Here is a 22,880-nt window from a genome sequence, read left to right on the forward strand (position 1 = left end):
GCATGGATGGGAGGGTGGGTAGATAGGGGCCGTGGAGCAGGCAGTGCATGGATGGGAGGATTGGTAGTCAGGGGCTGTGAGGCACAGAAAGCTCATGGATGGAGGGCTCTTATGCTGCTCTGAGGGTGGTAGTCCGGGGCTGTGAGGCACATGGAATGCATGGATGTGACGGTGGGTAGTCATGGGCTGTGGGAGCGGGGAGTGCATGGATGGGAGGGTAAGTAGTTAGGGGCTGTGGGAGCAAGGAGTGCATAAAGGTAAGGGTGGGTGGTCACGGGTGTGGGAGCAGGAAGTGCTGAAATGGGAGGATGGGTAGTCAGGGGCTGTGGGAGCAGCGAGTGTAGAAAAGGTAGGGTGGGTAGTTAGGGCCTGTGGGTTGTTGGCCAGGGGGCTTGGAGAAGGTGGGAATTCCTCCCAGGTTAATCCCCTTCTTCCTCACCTCCTTCGATTCCATCTTTGGGTCCCCTTCCACCATCCTTGTGGAAGCTTTCTCTCTGTCAGGAATGTCCCCCTCTGGGGTTCCCTTCCACGCAGTGTGGAAGCTGCTTTCCTCTCCAGGATTCCATACTTTGGTCCCCTTCCACAGTCCTCGTGGAAGCTCTCTCTCTCATCTTTCTTCTTTTCTCTCTGCCTAAAGAAATCACTTTCTGCAAAAACTTTGGAGTTCGATACTTACTTCTAAGTGTACCACACCGTGGTCCCCTCTCCCATTCTTGGGTGAGTGAGAGACCAAGAGCCTGGAAAAAATCCTCTCAGGGGAGCTTACTGGTCCCCTGCACCCCAGAACCCGGAAACCATTAGTGGCAAACCAGCCAGGAGGAGGCAGTCAGGAGCCAAGAAAGCATGTCAGAGCGCTGAGTTATATCCGACACCCTCTCACTTGAATTCTGTCTGTCACTTTAAGAACACCTGAAGGGAGATGAGAAATCCAAACTAATGGGGAAGGGGAGGCCCCACTGAGAAGCATCCCAGCAACCTGACCACAGCTGGGCTTCCCTGGACACCATGAACCACTCTGTCCAAACCTTCTTCACTCCCGCCAAACCTACTGTCCCCCCGACTGAGATGCCAAAGGAGGAGCAAGAGGTGGCTGCACCAGGGGTGCCCCACAACCCTGTACCCCCGACATTCACGATGATCCGCATCCACAGGGAGACCTCCGTGCGCGACCACGTTGTCTGGTCCCTATTCAACACCCTCTTCATGAACTCCCGCTGCCTGGGCTTCACAGCAAAAAAACAGCAGTTGGCCGGGTGCAGTGGCTCACGCCTGTAACCCCAGCACTTTGGGAGGCTAAGGCGGGTGGATCATGAGGTCAGGAGATCAAGACCATCCTGGCCAACATGGTGAAACCCCGTCTCTACTAAAAATATAAAAAACTAGCTGGGTGTGGTGGCGCATGCCTGTAATCCCAGCTACTAGGGAGGCCGAGGCAGGAGAATAAATTGCTTGAACATGGAAGGTGGAGACTGCAGTGAGCTGAGATTGCAGTGAGCTGAGATTGCGTCACTGCCCTTCAGCCTGGTGACAGATCAAGACTTGGTCTCAAGAAAAAACAAACAAACAGCAGTTGAAGGAAGAAACAGCCACTGGCAGCTCCCACGCGGACGAACAGAGCAGCATGTGGAGTCTCACATCATGAACTTTTGCTACAGAACTACTGCAGGAATAAACCAGGAATGCCAGGAGAACCCATAGACCCTCTGAAGGAAGCAGATTGCTCCTGCAGGATGCAAGAGACACCCCAAATACTGTAAGTGCCTAAACTGTGGAAGTGGGAAAGGGGGATTGTTCACCCCTGAACACACAACTTCACTGGGAAATCTGAGGGTCTAGATCATGGGAGAAGATTCTGATCTTACAAGGAGCTGAGTTAATTTAGAAAGCCAAGCAAAATACAGGGGTGGAGGAAGCTGTGGGAAAGGCCCCATGGGCTCTCTGGATCCCCTAGGAAGCCATTTCTGCCTTGAGTCACAGGGGTCCTTGGGGAGGGCTGCCAGAAGTACTGGGAAAAGACAATGGGGAGAAGTAAACCACTAGCTGAACTATGTAACAATTCCAAACCAAGTAAGTCTCCTGGCCAGAACTCGGGGGAGGGCATGAATCTGCTCTGCAGACTCCACAGACAGGGAAGCACGAAAGCCCTACTTGCTTTCACAGTTGGGAGGCTGCTAGCCTGGGGCCCTGTTCACCCACTGCCTGGAAACAGACTGGGTGCTGTTTGAGAGGGTATGTGGGAGTGAGACCAGCCTTTTGGGTTGCGTGTGAGCTGGGTGAGGACTGCAACTCCTGGCTTTTCCTCACTCCCCTGACAACCTGCATGACACAACAGAGGTAGCCACAATCATCCTGGGACTATAACTCCATTGACCTGGGAAACACACCCCCAGCTCCCACAGCAGCTGCAGCAAGACCCACCCAAAGAGAGCCTGAGCTCAGACATGCCTAGTCCTGTCCCAACCTGGTGGTCCTTCCCTTCCCACCCTTCAGCTACTGCTGAAAAAAAAGGGCATATACTCTTGGGAGTTCTGGGATCCCACCCACCACCTGATTCTCCTCGTAGAACCACAGCTGATGCTCTCTTGAAAGTACCACCTCCCAGCAGGAGGCCGACCAATATAAAAACAGTGCATTGAACAAATAAAAGTACGGACCTCATAGAATTCCTCTTACCCACCAGCCACGAGAGACCCACAGATGGTTCCTATCACAGGACTCTGTGCAGACAACCCCCAGTACTAGCCCAGAGCCTATAGACCTGCTAGGTGGCCAGATCCAGAAGAAAGATAGCCATTACTACAGCTCAGCTTTCAGGAAGCCACATCCCTAGGAAAAGTGGGAGAGAACTACATTAAGGGAACATCCAGTGGGACAAAAGAATCTGAACAACAGCCTTGAGCCCTATACTTTCCCTCTGACAGAACCTACCCAAATGAGAAGGAACCAGAAAACCAACTCTGGAAATATGACAAAATGAGGTTCTTTAACAGCCCCCCCCAAATCATACTAGCTCACCAGCAATGAATCCAAACCAAGAAAGAAATCCCTAATTTACCTGAAAAAGAATTCAGAAGGTCAGTTATTAAACTAATCAAGAAGCTACCAGAGGGAGGCAAAGCCCAATTTAAGGAAAAAAAAAAAATACAAGAAATGGGAACACAGCAGCATTAGGGTTTGGCTCATCCCAATTCACAGATGTTGCTGTCTACCTGGTCTCTCTCTGCTGCTATTTGCTACAATTTCTCCTGACACCAGGCTGAGTGACTTTGTTTCCAGATGGAAAGAGAGGAAGAAGGCCCCTGGACTATACACACATTCCAGGAAATGGAGGCAGTAGTAACACCACACCAGGACTCATGGGCTGGGCTGGCGATGCCTGCTGTTGAACTCCTTAGACACACACACATTCTTCAGCAGCTACTCCATGTATACTACACCTGCAGAATGCATCGCCGACACATCTCAGTTTTATGGGCTGGTAGTATTGTAGTACTAGGGACCACTTCTTCAGTATTTCAATTCTGGTGGTCAGGATGCGTGGAGAGGTCATGGCAAGCACTCAAGTCCGAGCGCTGTGACCGTCAAGCCACAGTTGGTCCTTTATACACCTTTACGCAGAGGTAGCTTAGTCACTTAAAAAAGGGGTCAGAAACTTCTTTCTTTTTTTGTTTGTTTTTTGCTTTTTTGTTGTTGTTTTGTTGTTTTTTTGTTTTTTTTTTTGAGACAAGGTATTGTCTGTTACCCATGCTGGGTGGGTGACACAATCACAGCTCGCAGCAGCCTCGACCTCCCAGGCTCAAGCAATCTTCCTGCCTCAGCCTCCCGAGTAGCTGAGACCACAGGTGCATATCACATGCCTGGCTATTTTTTTATTTTATTTTTATTTTTAGCAGAGACTGTGTTTCACCATGTTGGCCAAGCTGGTCTGGAACTCCTGACCTCAAGGGATCTGCCTGCCTTCGCCTCCCAAAGTGCTGGAAGTACAGGTGTGAAGGTGGTGAGCCACCATGGCCAGCCAAGATTTCTTTATGAGGATTGTTTTTATCTGTTATAAGAGACTGCCCCCCCCCTGCTTCCCTGCCAAGAACTATTGTTTCACCTGTTCTCTGGCCAGGAGTATCTTGGAACACAGAGGAGATCTGGGCTACAGTAACTTGAGATGTGTATGTCTGGGGCTTTGTACAAGAATTTCTCATGATGTGGGTTGGGGCTTTGCATGTGCTTGCCGCACAGCAGAGCAACTCTCCTGGCAGAGGATGGGCAAATGTGTTTCATCTTTTCCCTTGTGATGTCAACAAGTCCCAACTTACGGTGCTTGTAAACCATTCTATTTGAGCTCTGAAATACTGCATTTCCAAAAATGAGCTTGTGGAAGCTTGAATGTAATGATTCATTCAAGACTTTTAAGAGTGTTTTGTGACGACTTTTAGAGTAGTCCAAGAGGAATGTTCCTCCTGTTGATCAGAAGGAACAGAGCTTATAATTTTTATATTACAGCCAGATGTGACCTGGGGCCTGTACATTATGGCAGGTTTAAGGTAGAAAAGGAAACGCAGTGTTTTTTGAAATTGCTTGCCACTTGCATTAAATTAAATACACTTCTGGCATTGGGAAGGATGGTGATTATTGGTTCAACTTGGCTGGAGAGACCATGGTCAATTTCATCTCCTAATAGAAATGGCTTTTGTTTGAGTTGAGAGCAGAGAACATACCAAACAACATCCTTAATTTCCAGATGAGACAATAAAGGCTTCGAGGGGTAAAGTGCCCTTCCCAAGGTCACACAGAACAGAGATCAGAACGCAATCTTCTGGCACCAAGACCAGGGCCATGTCCACTTCAGCATCCCCTCTCTCCATATGCGTGTTTTCTTTAGTTCCAAGAATAAAACTGATATCCAAGGAGAGGTCACCCTTGATTCAGGTTTGCCTGCATGTAAGTACCTCCTTCTCCATCTCCCAGATGGGAAGAGGTGCTTGGATGGAAGAAGGTGGCACTCTGTGGTGCTCTGGCGGTGTCTCTCTCTGGGTCCCCTTGCTCTCCTGACTCTCCCGGTCGCTCTTGTATGGATTCATGTGTTGCTTTCTGATCTCACTCACAGGATTCTGGTTTTCTCCATACTCGTCTTATTTTCTATTCCTTTGGGTGGTTTCATACTTTCCAAGATCTGCTCACCTACTACCTTAATTCATTTTGCATGGCTGTAAAGAAATACCGAGGCTGGGCAATTTATAAAGAAAACAGGCAGTATATGGACAACATAGTGAAAGCTTGTCTCTGCAAAAATAAAAATAGCCAGGCATTTATAAAAAGGCAATATGTGGACAATATAGTGAAAGCTCATCTCCATAAAAATAAAAATAGCCCAGGCATGATAGTGCACACCGGTAATCCCAGCTACTCAGGAGGCTGAGGCAGAAGGATCGCTTGAGTCTGGGAGGCAGAAGTTGAATTGAGCTGTGATCCCACCACTACACTCCAACATTCCAGCCTTGGCAATACAGTGAGACTCTGTCTCAAAACTAGATACATTTTAAAAAATAATAAAAGAAGTTGATCTGTCATGCTTCTGTAATCTGTGCAAGAAGCATGGCACCAGCATCTGCTTCTGGTGAGGCTTCAAAAAGCTTCTAATCTTGGCAGAAGGAGAAGGGGGAGCAGGCATGGCACATGGTAGGAAAGAGAGCGAGAGAGCGGAACAGGAAGAATAGGTGCCAGGTTCCCGCCCTACAGTGAGTTCTCACGGGGACTCACAGAGCGAGAGACCACTCATTATCTCAAGGATGTCTCTAAGCCATGCATGAGGGATTCGCACCCATGACCCAAACACCCCCCAGTAGGCCACATCTCCAACACTGGGGATCACATTTCAACATGAGATTTGGAGGAGACAAACATTCAAACTTTATCATCTATTTACACCCTAATGATGCCCAAACTAGTATCTCTAATTAAAGCTTCTTTCCTGGGCTTCAGAAGCCTGTGGAACATCCAAATCTGTTCTGCAGTATGTGGGGGACAGAGCTGCATCTACATCACTTCCCTTTACATAATCCTTTTCTGGCTCTCTAACACCTGCAGGAGCATCTGATCTGGCACACAAGGGCTTCCATGACCAGGCATCAGCCTAATTTTCTAGCATTACCTCTTTACAGTCCTCGCCTCTCACTATGTCCCATAGTAACATCTGATAGCCATCATCCTCCTCCATCCCTGTATGCCACACCTGGTATACCTTGGAATTCTCAACTCTTTCTGCACTGATTATGTTGAGATAATAGACGTCACTACTAACCATGACTTTTTTTTTTTTTTTTTTAAGATGGAATCTTGCTCTGTCACCCAGGCTGGAGTGCAGTGGCATGATCTTGGCTCATAGCAACATCTGCCTCCCGGGTTCAAGCGATTCTCCTGCTTCAGCCCCCCGAGTAGCTGAGATTACAGGTCCCCACCACCACACCTGGCTAATTTTTGTATTTTTAGTAGAGATGGGATTTTACTGTGTTGGCTAGGCTGATCTCAAACTCCTGACCTTAGGTGATCCACTTGCCTCCGCCTCCCAAAGTGCTGGGATTTACAGGAGTGAGCCACCATGCCCAGCCCATGACATTTTTTTAAGAAAAAACATTCTCAAAAGGAAAAGCATGTTCCTTTGTATGGGATGCCCCATGTGTGTTCCTACAGAGTGTCATGTACCAGAATCTTGGAGCAGGACAATGTGGAGTTTGAGGAAGCCCCAGTCACCTCATTTGTCACGCCCTCCATTGGGAGGGGATTTTTCTGTCACTGAAAATAGCTGCTTAGGGCGGATAAGACCCCCACCCTTCCCCCATGTGGAACAGAGGCATTCACTGTTCCCAGTGGATTTCTGCTCTTGTAGACAAAATCATCTCTGTCGACACTGAGACTAGTTCGTTTTGAAGCCTGGAGGTTTCCCTTGCTTAATTGATGAGGAACTAATAAAGCATGCCCTGTTCCTTGGAGGACAGCCCTCTTAATGGCAGGATTCTGATATCACTTTTGCACACATATTAAATTGCAGCCCACAAGCCAGATCTTCTACTCTTTGCAAACTTAATGGAAAGCCAGAGAGGCAGGCGGCAGTAACAGGTAAATGATGAACAAGAGTCATTGTGTGCCTGGAGTTATTAAATGTTTTTCTGGGGCAGTCTCAGAAAAATGCTCCTGGGCCTTATCTTAGAACAATAAATTTTCAATCAGAAGGGACCTTAAAGGTTATCAGAATTTAGAGGTAATCTGCCACCCAGGGTAGAAATCCCATCTGTAGGGACTGTGATAAATGGTTGTATCCAGCCATAAAAATAAGTAAATTAATAAATAAAATTTCCAGTGACTTGGAGCTCACTGCAACTCGAGGCAGCCATTCATTGTTAGCAAATAGAAAGCTTCTGTTAGCAAGTAACCACTTCATAGTTGACTCAAAATATAATGTTTCTAGAATAAACTGGATGGGACTCAAAATAAATTCTCACCATACTCATTTCTTGTGACTATACGCAGACAAAGCTAGATAATTCTATTGGAAAGACTGTGGAAATGGAGGGGCTCTGAATCAAGTGTTCAGATGCTCTGGATTTGGCATGCACCAATGGCAAACATTTGTTCCATAATGAGATTAAATGCCACAGCCGTGATGCCCAGTCACTGTGGTGGGAGGCCATCCAGGAGGGTGGTGACTCCCATTACAGTTGATAGAAATGGCAGATTGAAAAAAAGAAGCACAGACAAAAAAAGGTAAAACCCTCAAGTGAGCTTCTTTTATAAATCACCACAGCACTTATACTTGATTCATGCATAATTGTAGGACATATTTATTCATTGTTTCTTGATGTGTGGATGAATTCTCAGATCTCTCATGAAGACTCTGAAATCTGCCCAGACATCTGGGTTCTACATATTGGAAGCAAATCACTGTGTTTGATTTTTTGGTTTAAAAATTGGGTGATTTGTCCTTGGGGATAGTTACTTGTTGTGAATAACCAATATAGACTCAAAAATGTAAATCTCATAATTTTTGCATTATAAAATATATTTTTTAATCATTTACAATTTTTCAGCCATTAAAAATGGAAAAAAACAAAACTACTCTTAATTCAAAGACCATATAAAAACAGGCAGCTGCAATCAAATTAGAACTCAGGATTAAGAACCTCACTCAAAACCACACAACTACATGGAAACTCAACAACCTGCTCCTGAATGACTACTGAATAAATAACGAAATTAAGGCAGAAATAAATAAGTTCTTTGAAACCATGAGAACAAAGACACAAGGTAACAGAACCTCTGGAACACAGATAGAGCAGTGTTTAGAGGGAAATTTATAGCAGTAAATATCCACAGGAGAAAGCAAGAAAGATCTAAAATCAACACCCTAACATCACAATTAAAAGAACTAGAGAAGCAAGAGCAAACAAATTCAAAAGCTAGCAGAAGACAAGAAATAACTAAGACCAGGCCGGGCGCGGTGGCCCACGCCTGTAGTCCCAGCACTTTGGGAGGCCGAGGCGGGTGGATCACGAGGTCAAGATATCGAGACCATCCTGGTCAACATGGTGAAACCGCGTCTCTACTAAAGATACAAAAAATTAGCTGGGCATGGTGGCGCGTGCCTGTAATCCCAGCTACTCAGGAGGCTGAGGCAGGAGAATTGCCTGAACCCAGGAGGCGGAGGTTGCAGTGAGCCGAGATCGCGCCATTGCACTCCAGCCTGGGTAACAAGAGCGAAACTCCGTCTCAAAAAAAAAAAAAAAAAAAAAAAAAAAGAAATAACTAAGACCAGAACAGAACTAAAGGAAAGAGAGACACAAAAAACCCTACAAAAATCAGTAAGTCCAGGAACTGGTTTTTTGAAAAGATCCACAATATATACCGCTACCGCTAGCCAGACAATAAAGAAGAGATAGGAGAATCAGACGCAATAAAAACTGATAAAGGGGAGATCACCACTGATCCCACAGAAATACAAACTATCATCAGAGAATACTATAAACACCTCTATGCAAATAAACTAGAAAATCTAGAATAAATGGATAAATTCCTGGATACATACAGTCTCCCAAGATTAAGCCAGGAAAAAGTTGAATCCCTGAATAGACCAATAATAAGTTCTGAAATTGTGGCAGTAATTAGTAGCTTACTAAACAAACAACGCCCAAGACCAGACGAATTCACAGCCAAATTCTTCCAGATGTAGGAAGAGGAGCTGGTACCATTCCTTCTGAAACTATTCCAAACAGTAGAAAAAGAGGGACTCTCCCTAACTCATTTTATCATCCTTCCCGCCCCTATTCCCCACCCCCAAACACGCTCTTTTCAAAGAGCCAGAAACTTTAAAAACTCGGATCGGCACAGCCCGGGAGTTCGCCACGGGATGGGAACAGACCCCGAGAACAAGTTAACAATGAAATCACCTGAAGGAGTTCAGAGCGGTATGTCGTCCCAGCCCAGCTCCGCACTCAAAGCTCCGGGGGCCGGCTCGAGGGCGGCGCGTGGTGCCGGGAGCCTGACAATCGCGCACCGGGCCAGAAAGCGAGGTCGACAGGCGCCCGGCCTTCCCCCGGCGGCGGGGCTGACAGCCGGGCAGACACAACATCACACGTGCTGCGCCTCGCACCACAACACCTGCCGGCCTGTCAGCCCCGCTAGCCGCCTCAGCCCGGCTCCGATCCTTACACCGCCGGCCGGAGGCCAAGCCGGAGCCGGAACCCGAGCCCATGACAGAGCGCCCGCGAGCGCGGAGGAAGCCGCCTGACCCGGCCGACGCGGCGCGAGGAAACGGGATGGGCGCGCCCCGAGGGAGAGCGGGCTCGCCGGCTCCGCCAGCCCGAGGCTCCGCGGCCTGGGCCGCTCGCCGCCCGCCCAACCGCCGGCTCCCCCAGGGCGGGCCCCGCCGGCGGGGTCGGAGCGCGGGGCCAGGAGGCGGCTCGCAGGTAGCGGGCAGGGGCAGCCGGGCGCCCGGCGGGCTGGCGCGAGGGGGCGGCCACGGCGCCCCAGCCCAACGCCTGGCACAGAGCAGAGCAGCAGGAGGCGGCGCAGGCCGCGGCGGGGCCTGCAGCGGCCTCCCGACCCCGCGAGGCAGCGGGCCGGGCCCTGGAGCGGCTCGGCTTCGGGCTGGGCGGCCAGGGGCGGCCCGTCGGCTACTTACCGGGAGAAAGGAGAGACCCCAGGCCGGACCGCTGAAATGTCCCAAACTGACACGGCCGCCATCTTGGAGACAGTGAGTTCTGGACGGGGGGAGGGGAGGCGAGGCGGCGGAACAGCCGCGTGGGGAGGGGAGCGTCGCGAGGGAACGGCTGCTTGTGGGAGGGAGCGGGAAGAGCCTGGGGCGGGAGGCAAGGGGAGGTGGAGACCCGGCAGCGCGGGAGGGGGGAGGCCGAGAGCGGGAAGAGCTGGGCGGGGCGGGGCAGCAGGGAAGAGCCGGCCGGCGGGGTCACGTGGGGCGGGTACAAAAGGCCCAAGCCACGGTGGGAGGAGGACTGGAAGAGGTTGGAGGCCGTTGAGCCGGGGCCTCCTTCTCGGTCTTCTCACACGTTCAGGTCTGGCAGCGACCCTGGAGAGGTGGAGCCGGTGCACCTCCATGCCACAGCTGGGGAAACTAAGGGCAGGCGCCTGGGTGGGGTGGCTTCAGTGTCTCACGGAAATCCGGCAGCCTCGCAGAATGGGAACTCTTCGGCGGCCTCTGTTTACTTTTAGCGAGCCCTCTCCACTCTTTCGCCTGCACCCCAACTTGTATGGCGACGGTCCGGGAGCCCGAGGCCGAGGAGTGCCCGGGCCGTGGGCGGGGCTGGGGGGCGGCGAGGAGGCGGCTTCCTGTCCTCACCCCTGGCAGCTCGCTTCAGCCCCGACGGAGCTCTCCTGCTCCGTCGGGAGAGTTGGGGAAGGGCAGAACCGGAGGCACGGGTGTTAAGCCCTTTAACCAGTGACTTCATTTCTTCCCTCCACCAACAGCTGAGTGGGTTTTTGGGGAGAGGGCAGAACCGGAGGCACCGGTGTTAAGCCCTTTAAGCAGTGACTTCATTTCTTCCCTCCACCAACAGCTGAGTGGGTTTTTGGACCTCACTAGAGCCATTTTGTGGGAGACTCCACAGACCTGGGTCGTGTGACTTGAACAAGGTCACACAGCTGGTGTGTGGCGCTCACCTGAGCCTGGGACCGAGATTTGTCTTACTCTAAAGCCGGTCTTCCCTTCCTGACCTGTACGGAACTCCAGTCCGTACATAGGGGCAGAACCACAGGCGGGCACTTCTTCATGGCCTGCCTGTTGTCTACTGACTGCATGGATGTTTCTTTTTGTCTTGCCTTTCATCTGCTTTAAACTCTTGGATGCAGAGATTGTCATACTTTTTTTTTTTTTTTAAGACAGTTTTCCTGTGTCGCCCAGGCTGGACTGCAGTGGTGCGATCTTGGCTCACTGCAACCTCTGCCAAGTTCAAGCAATTTTCCTGCCACAGCTTCCCAAGTAGCCGGGATTACAGGCACGCTCAAGCACGCCTAGCTAATTTTTGTATTTTTAGGAGAGACAGGATATCATCACGTTGGCCAGGCTGATCTCAACTTCCTGACCCCAGGTGATCCATCTGCCTTGGCCTCCCGAAGTGGTAGGATTACAGGCGTGAGCTACCGTACTGAGCCTTTGATCCATCTGTTCTTGAAGCAGTTGTCTTCTGGGGCCTGTTCCTTGTTACACATACCTGTTCCTTTGGATGATGTAGTACCAGTGAGCAGCAGCAGGGCAGTGATTGGATCAGCTGACACCTGGTCCATGGAAGGCAGCTCAGCTTACCTGGTGCCTAATGGCTAGATGTTCAACTTCTGTCAAAGCCCAGTGGCAAGGCAAGAGCTGTTTCTCAAAAAAAAAAAAAAAAAAAAAAATGCTGGCTGGGTTCAGTGGCTCACATCTATAATCCCAGCACTTTGGGAGGCTGAGGCAGGTGGATCAGAAGGGCAAGAGGTCGAGACCATCCTGGGCAACATGGTGAACCCCCCTCTCTACTAAAAATACAAAAATTAGCTGGGCATGGTGGCACACGCCTGTAGTGCCAGCTACTTGGGAGGCTGAGGCAGGAGAATTGCTTGTACCCAGGAGGTGGAAGTTGAAGTGAGCCGAGATGGCGCCATTGCACTCCAGCCTGGGTAACAAGAGCAAAACTCCGTCTCAAAAAAAAAAAAAAAAAAAAGCTGACCTGATTTAAGAAGCTAAGGCATTTCCTGTAAGCTTCCACATTACGTGGTACTGGAGTTCCACAGTGTGTCCTGATCTACCCCAGATGCACTGATGAAGCAAGGCTGGGGGTGGAGTTGCTGGCAGCACGTACCTGGTCTTTGTCCAGGCTTAAGTAGAGACCTCCCTGCAACACAGCATGGTTTCAGCACACAAGGCTCTTCATGACCTGGCGCTGTCTGCCTCTAGACATTCGCCTCGTGCCCTCTGTCACATTCACCCTTCCTCTAACCATACAGAACTACTTGAGTACCTAAAAATGGATGGTAGAGGATCATTGAAATTCCTCGAGGAAAAAATTGTTTTAAAGTAGTCTGCCCTTTTTCCTTCCCTGGTCGTCTCAGGATTGACCACCATCATGAATGACCCAGGAACTATCCACATTAGAAAGTTCATGACTAACCGACTGCTTCGGAGGAAATAAATGGTCATTGATGTCCTTCACCCAGGAAGGCAACAGTACCTAAGACAGATATTCAGGGCTGGGTGTGGTGGCTCATGCCTATAATCCCAGTACTTTGGGAGGCTGAGGTGGCTGGATCACTTGAGATCAGGAGTTCGAGACCAGCTTGACCAACATGGTGAAACCCTGTCTCTACTAAAGATACAAAAATTACCCGGGTGTCTTGGCAGGCACCCATAATTCCAGCTGCTTGGGAGGCTGAGGCATGAGAATCACTTGGACCCCAGAGGTGGTGGTTTCAGTGAGCCAAGATCGTACCACTGCACTCTGGCCTGGGCAACAGAGTAAGACCCTGTCTCAAACATATACACACATACGTACACCCCTATACACACTCACGTTAATAAATAAAACATTGCTAGTACCTTTACTGTTCTTCCTCCAGCCACATTTCCCTCATTTTCCCTTCCCCAACTTTCAGGTAATCATTATCCTGTGTTGATAATTTCTTGCTTTTCTTTAGTTTTCCATCTTAGTTTCTATTCCTAAATAATAGGTAGTTTATTTCTTTAAAATAACAAGTAAAAACCTAGTTCTGTAGAGAAGGGGCTACTGTTATGTGAGGGTCAGTGAATAAATCTAAGGTCCTACACCATAGTTCAAAAAAAGCCAAACCAGAATAGCCTTATCTACCAGATAATGGGTTTAGAAAGGGGAGTTTGATTAACAACGTAAATCAGGTGATGGAGGCTCCATTTGGAGAAGAGTGACCTCTGCTTTTCTCTGTACAGCCCAGAAAACTGTCCTTTTTAAGGTAAACAAGGTGAGTTGAGGAACTTGGCCCATGCAATGTGAAGAACCCTCTTTAATCTTTAGGTACCTGTGTCTTCCACTGTGTCACATGAGATCACAAAGACAGAATTTGTACCTATTAGGCTGGGCATGGTGGCTCATACCTATAATCCCAGCTACTCAGGGGGCTCAGGCAGGATAATCGCTTGAGCCTGGTGGTGGAGGTTTCATTGAGCCCAGATCGTGCTACTGCACTCTAGCCTAGATGACAGAGTGAGACTCCATCTCAAAATAATAATAATAATAATAATACCTAGTAATCTCTTGTCAATTTGTTGTACAAGTTTTTATTTATTTATTTTTAAATAAAAGGGTAAACTCTTCAAAGTTGGACTCAGACTTTTTTTTTTTTTTGAGATGGAGTCTTGCTTTGTTGCCCAGACTGGAGTGCAGTGGCACAATCTCGGCTCACTGCAACCTCCGCCTACTGGGTTCAAGTGATTCTCCTGCCTCAGCCTCCCAAGTAGCTGGAACTACAGGGGCATGCCACTATGCCTGGCTAATTTTTTGTATTTTTAGTAGAGACAGGGTTTCACTGTGTTAGCCAGAATGGTCTCAAACTCCTGACCTCAAGTGATCTGCCCGCCTTGGCCTCCCAAAGTGCTGAGATTACAGGCACGAATCACTATGCCCGGCCAGACTCAGACTTTTTAAGGCTTTGCCCTGTCACTTAGACTGGACTGCAGTGGTGTGATCGTAGCTCACTACAGCTCACCCCTGGGCTCAGGCGATTCTCCTGCCTCAGCCTCTGGAGTAGCTGCACAGATGTACACCACCACACCTAGTTAATTTTCAAAGTTTTACAAGAGACAGGTTCTTACTGTATTTCCCAGGCTGGTCTCAAACTCCTGGACTCAAGCAATCCTCCCACCTCAGCCTTACTAAGTGCAGGGAATACAGATGTGAGCCACCACACCTGGCCCCCATAGACTTATATTATAAAACCTTTCTATTTTGAAATGACTTCAACATGTGGGAAAGTTACAAGAATAATTTAGAGAATTTTTTGCGTCTCTTTTATGCAGAGTTTTTTTTAAGTTTGTCTATTTGTCATAATTCTCTCTCTCTGTATACATACATATATATGTGTATGTATATTATATTCAGTTACATGTTTTATATTGTTTTATGCACATATATACACATTTTATGTAGCTGTATATTAATGTATAATAATTTGATGTAAACATATATATATTCCTTTTGTGTTGATTTTTACTCTCTCTGTGGTAGAGTAATTTGCACACATCATGCCTCTCACTTTAGAGTTTCTTCCTTATAACAAAGATATTGGTGAGGCACAGTGTCTTACTCCTACAATCCCAACATTTTGGAGGCTGAGGCAGGAGGATCACTTGGGGCTTGGAGTTCAAGACAGCCTGGGCAACATAGCAGACCCCATCTCTACAAAAAAAATAAAAAATAAAAATTAGCCAGGCATGGTGGTGCACACCTGCCTTCCCTAGCTACCTGGGAGGCTGAGATGGGAGGATCACTTGTTCCCAGGAGGTTGAATGATCTCCAGTGAGCACTGAGCCAGGATCAAGCCACTGAACTCCAGCCTGGGTAACAGAGTGAAACCCTGTCTTAAAAGAAGGAAAAAAAAAAACCACAAAGGTATTTTCTTACCTAACCATAGTACAGTTATGAAGTTCAGGAAATTTAATATTAACACAATACTTTTTTTTTCTGAGACAGCGTCTCACTCTGTTGCCCAGGCTGGAGAGCATTGGCACAATCTCAGCTCACTGCAACCTCCACCTCCTGGATTCAAGCGATTCTCCTGCCTCAGCCTCCTGGGTAGCTGGGACTACAGGTGTGTACTACCACACCTGACTAGTTTTTGTATTTTTTATTTTTTTGAGACAGAGTTGCACTCTTATCACCCAGCCTGGAGTGCAATGGTAGGATCTCGGCTCACCGCAACCTCTGCCTCCTGGGTTCAAGCAGTTCTTCTGCCTCAGCCTCCTGAGTAGCTGGGACTACAGGCATGTGCCACCATGCCCAGCTAATTTTTGTATTTTTAGTAGAGACGGGGTTTCGCCATGTTGACCAGGATGGTCTCGATCTCTTGACCTCATGATCCACCCACCTCGGCCTTCCAAAGTGCTAGGATTATAGACGTAAGCCACTGTGCCCAGCCAGTTTTTGTATTTTTAATAGAGACAGAGTGTCAGTACATTGGCCAGGGTGATTTCAATCTCTTGACCTCGTGATCCATTTGCCTCGGCCTGGTATGAGCCACCTAGCCCAGCAATACTTTAATCTTGTCTATAATCCACATTCTAATTTTGCTAATCGTCCCAAATATATCCTTTAAGACATTTTTCTCTCCAAGATCTAGTCCAGGATCACATATGGCATGTCCCTAATCCGGCAAATTTCCCCAACTGTTGTTTGTCCTTCAGGATACTGGTGATTTTGAAGAATACAGACCATTTATGTTTCAGAAAAGTTTGCGATTTCTTTTCTGTTTCCTCACGTTAGATTCTAGTTATTCATTCCCAGACAGAATACTACAAAAGTGATATTACATCTTTCTTCGGGAATTATTTCTGGAGGTATGTGACTTCAACCTGCCCCTTATTGAAGTTATTTTTTTAAAAAACAACTTTCTGAGTTATAAGTCATATGCCATAACATTTACTCATTTAAAACCTACAACTCAATGCTTTTTGCTCCTCTTGTCTTTCTTTTCCTGCTAGTATATGAATTTTGCATTTAAGGCTAGAATTAACCAATTCTCAATATGTATAAATACATTTTCTTTATATTAATCTGAGAGACCAGTCAAATGCAAGTAAGTAGGCTTGTCTAACCAACGAGTCAGATCCAACTAGATGTATTCAAAAGTCTGGACTTGAGTTATTTTCACCAATTCTGTTTCCAGTATTCTTGAGTTTTCTAAATCGTGGTTAAGATCAGTCATCCCAAGCATAACCTAGAAGTGTGCTATGAAGTATGACAAAGTTTGATTGCAACAGACTGACTCAGAAGAAACATGGCCCCTCTCCAAGGACCAGTTCAGCACCTTGTGGGTAGATTTCAGGTGTGTTCAAGAGCCCTTTGTCCAAAAATAGCTCTCTGTGTCTATCAGCATGTCCCCAAATATTTACATGTCCCACACTATTCTGATTTGGGACAAATCCTTGGAGCTTTGTTTTCTGGAAGGAGTGAGTGTTGCATTTGGGTTTGCCTAGTCCCTGCATGAGGAGGAAGGAGGAGGAGGGTGAGAAATGGATGGAGCCAGGAAGCAGGAAGGGGCCTGGGCAGGGGAGGGCTCCCAGGAGGCAGAGGTGAGGTGATGCCTGGGCCTGGAATAGGCACTTGGAGAGCACAGCTAGTGAGAGGAGGTTCTTTGTGTCTGGACAGGCAAAATGCCTGAGGTCGAAGTTGTCCACCTTCACTAAAGGAGGTTACCTGTTTTTACCTGTGTTTAGCTTTGAATAGACCACTTCTCATTTCTTAAACAGAAAGATGGATTGACAGATATTTGATATGTTTTATTCTATAAAATATGTCTATCCTGCAAGCTATTTAGTTCCAACACCACCACATGGAATTAGAGAGCCGTGAGACTTCAGAATGGCCAGTCCCCGTGTACCCAGGGTTCAAAGCAGCACCTCACAAGGAACCCACTCATTCATGCTTAGACCCCAGAAGGACACAGTGAATTTGGTCTTTCCCTTTGTTAACCCATTTTTACCCAGGAAGGCCCCACTTGTGCAACAAAGCTTCAGTTCCCAATGAGAAGATTGCCTCTGCAAGGTTTTTTTGGTTGTCCAATTTAAATAAACCGAGAAGATAGAATCGCACGGACGCTGAAGTCATCTGCAAAGGTAGCCTTGCATTTTTCAAATCACACACATCAAACTCTGATGGCTTTTTTCACTCTCACGCCACGAAGCATGGGGTTCATGCAGCCGGCTGTGTTCATATCATCACTAGAACCGCGTCTGTGGTTTTCCAGAGCATCATCCATGGGCACTTTGGCCTGAGTTTCTTGAAGTCCAGCATGTTTTCGACCTCCCTGCATGAGGCCCTCACAGGAAGTCTTATGGCAGGTCCCCATTTGCATTACACGTGATGAAGGTGGGTGGTCTTCACTCTGCGGTGGCCGGCTGTGACTCACCCCCACACATGTGAGTGGGGTGGGGCCTGGGAGTGGCCACTGTGCTGTCCATGTTGGCTTCTCTTCTCAGCAGCCCTTCCAGCGGCTGTGGGCGTGATGGGGGTGCCTGCCTGCGGAAAAGTGTCCTCAGCTAGTCCTTCCTGAGCCACCAAAAAGGGACCCGGTAATGTGGGAGACGGAAAAGCTTGGCTGTCAGGCAGTTCTCTTTTCTAAAGAGCGACTTTTGAGGGACACAATTCACCCTGTGCTTGGGCATCTCTAGTATTTTGCGGAGTCCTCCTCCCCATGTTCAGGAGATGGTTCATCTGGTTCCCTCACAAGGAAAGCTGTTCTTGGGTTCTCACAAGGATACATCCATCAAGGAAAACATGTCACTGTCCTTAAACACTCTGGTCACCTGCACCCAGGTTGGGGCTGATTCTTCCAGTGGCCGTCAGCTGGTCGGCCCCCAGTCCAGGGCAGGCCCCGCAGGCAGGCTGGGAGAAGCAATTAGCTTGGAATGAGTGTGGCTCAGGGCTTCCCTTCCTTGCATGTCTGGGGGAAAAATCACAAATGTGCTGCTAAGGTTGGCATTAGAAACTAAAAATAAGGAGTGGCATGCTTTTTCCATCTAACCTTCCCTACAAGTTCTGCAGATTCTTTGGACACTTGCCTGTTAAGCAGTCCTTGGTCTGATGTTGGCTCTTTCTGTGCTCACATGGTTTTTTTTAAAAGCAGCGAGCATGAATATCTTCTTATAACCTTTTAGTTGTAGAAGAGTGTCAGCACTTTTCTGACATCTCAGCTCATTACAGTACACCCGAGTGTGGGATGTAATTCTCTCTGTGTGTACATATGTATGTACGGACGGATAGATTATTTCTCTACATGTACACAAATCTGCAAGATTTCTTGAGACAGGTTGAAGTGTGTTACTGAACAGGATCTGGACGTTGGCGCGGTTCTGTTTTTGAGCATGGGATCAAAAGATAGAATTTGTTAATAAGATGACTTGGGCGTGTCTCTCCAGTTCTCAGAGCTTTGGTGTCCTCTTCTCAAAAGTGGGCATCATATATCTCACAGGATTGTCTTTCTGATTGAAAACGACATAGAAAACTAAGAATACTAGACTTAAGGCTAACGCTTTCTCTTTCTCTTTTAGCCTCTGAAGAGCTGATCTATTCAGGATGGGAAATCACGCAGGCAAACAAGAATTAAACACCGAGAAGACCAATACGCTAAGACATGAGCTGATCCTAAAAATTCGCAAGTCGTTTTGTTATTAAACACAAATTTCCTTGGTGAGTCAGAGGCTAAGGGCATGGGCTCTTGCTGCTGCCCTCTTCCCTGACAGCTGGGTGGAAGCCTGGTCCTTGTTAATAGGATTCATTGTTACTAATTTATTGAGGAAGATTGCTGGCAATAGGTAGGTCCTGACCTTGCAAAGAAGTAAAGGAATGCAGAAAGGGAAGGAGTTAGGAAGGAGAAAGAAAGGGAGGACAAAAGACAGATAAGGAGAAAGAGGGAAACAAGGAGGAAAGGCAGACGAAGCAGGTTGTGCTCTGGGGTCCATGCTGTGTGATTGGTTCTAGAAGGCTTAGGAGGTTCTCAGAGAGGAAAGAGACCGTAAAAATCCCTTTGTTCTCATGCAAAAATACTTTTGATTTTTCAACATTTTTCTTTTTTAGATAAAGATATTTCCAAACTGCATTCTATCTAATTAGCTGCTGGTTTGAAAGAGCATAGACATTTATACCAGTTCATGAACGGTGAAACACATCAGATTTTCTTTTAGCTCAAAAACCTAACTTCATCTACTAAGGTCCCACTCCTTTCTTCTCATGGAGTGTGCCTCTGACTCCTCTTCACCATGGAGTGTGCCTCTGACTTTTCCCTCTGGTCTGGTTCTGGAAGAACTCACTCTGAATCCCAGAGGTCTGGACAAAGGATAGGAGATACTCAGGCTGTTCCCTTGGACCTCTCCTAAATCCGTAACTTGCTTTCTCCTGAGTGCGGCTGCTTGGCTCCTTACCGGCTGTCCTTCCTCTGGGGTCATGCTCTGGCCTGACTGCACATTGGAATCTCCCAGAGAGTTTTCAGATCTGCTAGAGTCTGCCCACCTTAGATCCTGATGCAGGCGTGGGCATTTTCCAAAGCTCTCCAGGCCTGAAAGCCAAAGTTCCAGGTTCCTCCCGTTCCCGTGTGTCTTGTATTTTGGCTGCCAGGATTTCCCTCTATCGGTTGGATCGTCACCCTCCTGCTCCCAGAACTTCCAGGAAGTCCTTAGCGCAGACTACATTCCAAGGTTCTCAGCCTCTGGCTCCAGCCCTTCTTCACTCTCACTGTGACTGGCCCTTCCAGTGGCAGCTCCTGCACAGCCCATTGCTAACCCTTACCATAAAACATTTGGAAAATACAGTTCATCAAACAGGAAACTGCAAATTAAAAATCATTCAAATCCTTCTGGCTACTTAGAATTCATCTCTTTGTATTTCTAGCATGGCATTCACCATTGTCCGCCTTATTTGAAGGCACTGGCTTCTTTTGACTGATTTGGATTCTCTGCATTGCCATCGATTCCTCTGTAGTGTCCTGAGTCAGGGTTCTGGACCCTTTTCCCACTGAGATGCTCAGGACAGATGATCCAAGGATGTTGACAAGGACACAGATGCTGAGGCTCCTCGCCGTCTGTCTTTCTGCCCACCCTTCTCTCTAGACCAGGCTTATTCTGATGATAAGGAATAAGCCTGCCGTTGCGCACAAAAGTAAACCCACCCTAATTTGTATGGGGGGCTCTTGGTCCGTGCTGTGTGGTTGGTCCTAAAGGTATCAGGAAGTTCTTGGAGAGGAAAGAGATGATACAATTCCTTTGCTCTGATGCAAAAATACTTTTCATTTTTCAAAATTTTTTATATTTTAAACATGTATAATTTTCCCTCGAGGGAAATTATTTCATTTCCTTGTTACTTTAATTCAACATAAAATTATGCATGCTCCAACCTGAGGGAGATGGTGGTGTATTAGAATGTCTGGCTGCTGAAGATGGGCTAGCGTTAGGGTCGGCGTAAACCCCGTCTTACACCCAGAATGCTTTAGAAATGTCCATGGAATTGAACTGAATTGAATGTCAGTCTTCCAACCTCTTACCGTGGTCCGTAGTGCGTTTTTATTTAATAATAATAATAAACTTGGAAGAAACGGGACCTTCTCTGATTTGTACTTGGACTCAGTCTCTGTATCAGCCACATGGGTAATTTTCCATGATTTGCTTTCAAATCGTCTGTGAAAGGTGAACAGGTGACTACATACTGTTCCTGTTTACATTTTATCTCAAAGTGATAAGCAGTCGTTTCTTCCTAATGATTTAGAAAGACCAATTTTATAAATATGTAAATGGTTCTAGTCAATGTTGAAGGGGGGTCACTCATTTTATTCGGCCCATACTTAAACTATAATACTGGTAATGTCATTTTATAATTAACACTACCATTTAACATAAATGTATTAAGTTACTAATCTATTAAGAGCGTGGCTTGGATACAGTATCCACACCAGGAGGACTGTTTCAGCTAAAAATGAAAGTGGAAAAAACAGCTCTGCTCAGAGGTCTCCAGGCTGCTAACACTGATGGTATTTTAAGTCTTAGAATACCTGATTTGCAACTCGAGTTTCTATAAAACTCTGTGTGGCTTTCAGTTTCGTTCCTGGTGTTTGATGCTGTAAAACACCCACATGTATTTTCCATTCGTTTAATGTTGTCACAGTCAGATTCTTGAGCCCTACCAAAGCCCACACTTAGGATTTTGTTTTCTGAAATCTCATGGTTAAAGTTCCGATTATTTAAAAACCTCAAAAATGGGAAATTTTAAAACTATGGTTCCTGTAGGTAGTTTAAGAAGAGCTTTTATTTTCTTTAAACTTGATGGGAAACATTTTTGTGCCTTTCCAAGTACGTGCTCTGCGATGCTGCATGACTTAGTGGAGCATTTAAACTTAAACCACTAAAGAAAAAGTGCCACCTGCCACTCTGTACATTTCTGTGTGTGATTCTGGGGGCATTTATTTTTCCCCTTAGGAGAAAGTCAAGGAAAACTTCTGTCAGTTTCAGGGGCTGGTGACTGATCTGCCAGCAGGGAAGGCAGTTGCAGTGGGGGCTGCCCCGTCCACCCTACACATGTCCTCTGCAGAGCCGCCCCTCTGTCTGACCCAGGCTGCTCAGGGCCCCCTCCCTCCTGGCCTACTGCCATCTTCTACCCCGTCCCCACCCACACTCAATGCCTCTTTCCTCTGCCTACAGCCTGCGGCCCAGTCCTCTGATACAGGTCTTAGTGATTTGCTTATCATACGGCTAATTCCCCTCCAACATCCAGGAGGGAACTTTCCTCTCTCTTTTGCCTCCATCTCAGCCTGGAGCAGCCCCAGCACAGATGTTTCAAAGAGTAAATGAATCATACCTATTTCCTAACTTCCTTTTCACATAAAAGCTGTTTCCTGAGCAGGCTATGGGTGCTGCTGGCTGCTGGGGAGGTGGTGGCGAGGCCTGGTCTCTTGCCTGCAGCAGCTTCCAATGTCCTTTGCAAGTTTTGCCCTCAGTGACTCAGGGCCTTGAAATCTGCTGCTCTCTCATCCTGAATAAGCCACATCAGGATATAAGAGGAAGAGGGACTAACTAAAGGGGTAACTGTGGAATTTCTCTGAGTTGCAGTGTTAGTCCAGTCATGTGGGGCACAGTTCCCAGGTGACCAGTGGTTGAGGCAGCTTCCTGGGCCAGGTGAGGGTCAGAACAGTGAGAACAGGGAGAAACATGCATCAGAGGGGCAAGGAGGCTGTACTCCTGATGCGCGACTCACTCTTGTGGATGGAGCATAACTTCCTCCAGGCAGGCACAGGTTTGGTGCAGGGCTCTCCTTCTCAGAAATGAAGAAATCCCTGTTCTGCTTTTCACTCCCCATGTCTTTTAAAGTTGCAGGGAAATTTGGTTTCCGAATGGCCCTGCCTCACTATTTTACCAGCTTTTAATCAATCTGCCCATTTTGTATTTGGTTCTCTGTCTTGCTACAGAACTTGGCAGAACCCAAGAAGGAAAGGGTGCCAGCTGCCCTGGAGAACCCAGGGATGTGCCTCAGCACCAGGAGGGGACAGGGGCGAGACCCGCCCACAGAGACACCCTATCTCAGGCAGTCTGCCCGTCCTTAGGATAGAAGACATTTGGCTTCACTAGCCACCGGAGGAACTTACACCTTTTGGCAGTGTGAATCAAGGGGGTTGGG

General features: G+C 47.5%; 1 protein-coding gene, 1 long non-coding RNA gene and 1 pseudogene across 5 annotated transcripts in view; 2 read left to right on the forward strand and 1 right to left on the reverse strand.

The window, feature by feature from the left end:
• Positions 1 to 4,611, forward strand: part of LOC144578977 (uncharacterized) — a 7,589-nt gene extending 2,978 nt beyond the window's left edge. The window contains exon 2 of the long non-coding RNA XR_013525674.1: positions 638 to 4,611. This is a non-coding gene — a long non-coding RNA (uncharacterized LOC144578977). The remainder of the gene's footprint in view (positions 1 to 637) is intronic.
• The window catches only part of LOC144578976 (uncharacterized), a 25,975-nt gene extending 15,187 nt beyond the window's left edge, over positions 1 to 10,788 (reverse strand). For both annotated transcript variants that reach the window (XM_078347630.1, XM_078347629.1), the window contains exons 1-2: positions 10,169 to 10,788; positions 440 to 631 (exon numbers count right to left, since the gene is read on the reverse strand). In XM_078347630.1, coding sequence (XP_078203756.1) covers positions 440 to 631; positions 10,169 to 10,602 — 626 coding nt within the window. In that variant the 5' untranslated portion in view covers positions 10,603 to 10,788. The remainder of the gene's footprint in view (positions 1 to 439; positions 632 to 10,168) is intronic.
• The window catches only part of LOC118146810 (chromatin accessibility complex protein 1 pseudogene), a 67,721-nt pseudogene continuing 54,369 nt past the window's right edge, over positions 9,529 to 22,880 (forward strand). Inside the window, exons 1-2 of one of the 2 annotated variants that reach the window (XR_013525672.1) lie at positions 9,529 to 10,240; positions 18,773 to 18,911. The product of XR_013525672.1 is annotated as a chromatin accessibility complex protein 1 pseudogene, transcript variant X1 (transcript). Of the gene's footprint in view, positions 10,241 to 10,496; positions 17,339 to 18,772; positions 18,912 to 22,880 lie in introns of those variants that run through there. The other variant, XR_013525673.1, reaches the window with a different exon arrangement.

Source organism: Callithrix jacchus, chromosome 13 (assembly GCF_049354715.1).
Source record: "Callithrix jacchus isolate 240 chromosome 13, calJac240_pri, whole genome shotgun sequence".
Lineage (NCBI taxonomy): Eukaryota > Metazoa > Chordata > Mammalia > Primates > Cebidae > Callithrix > Callithrix jacchus.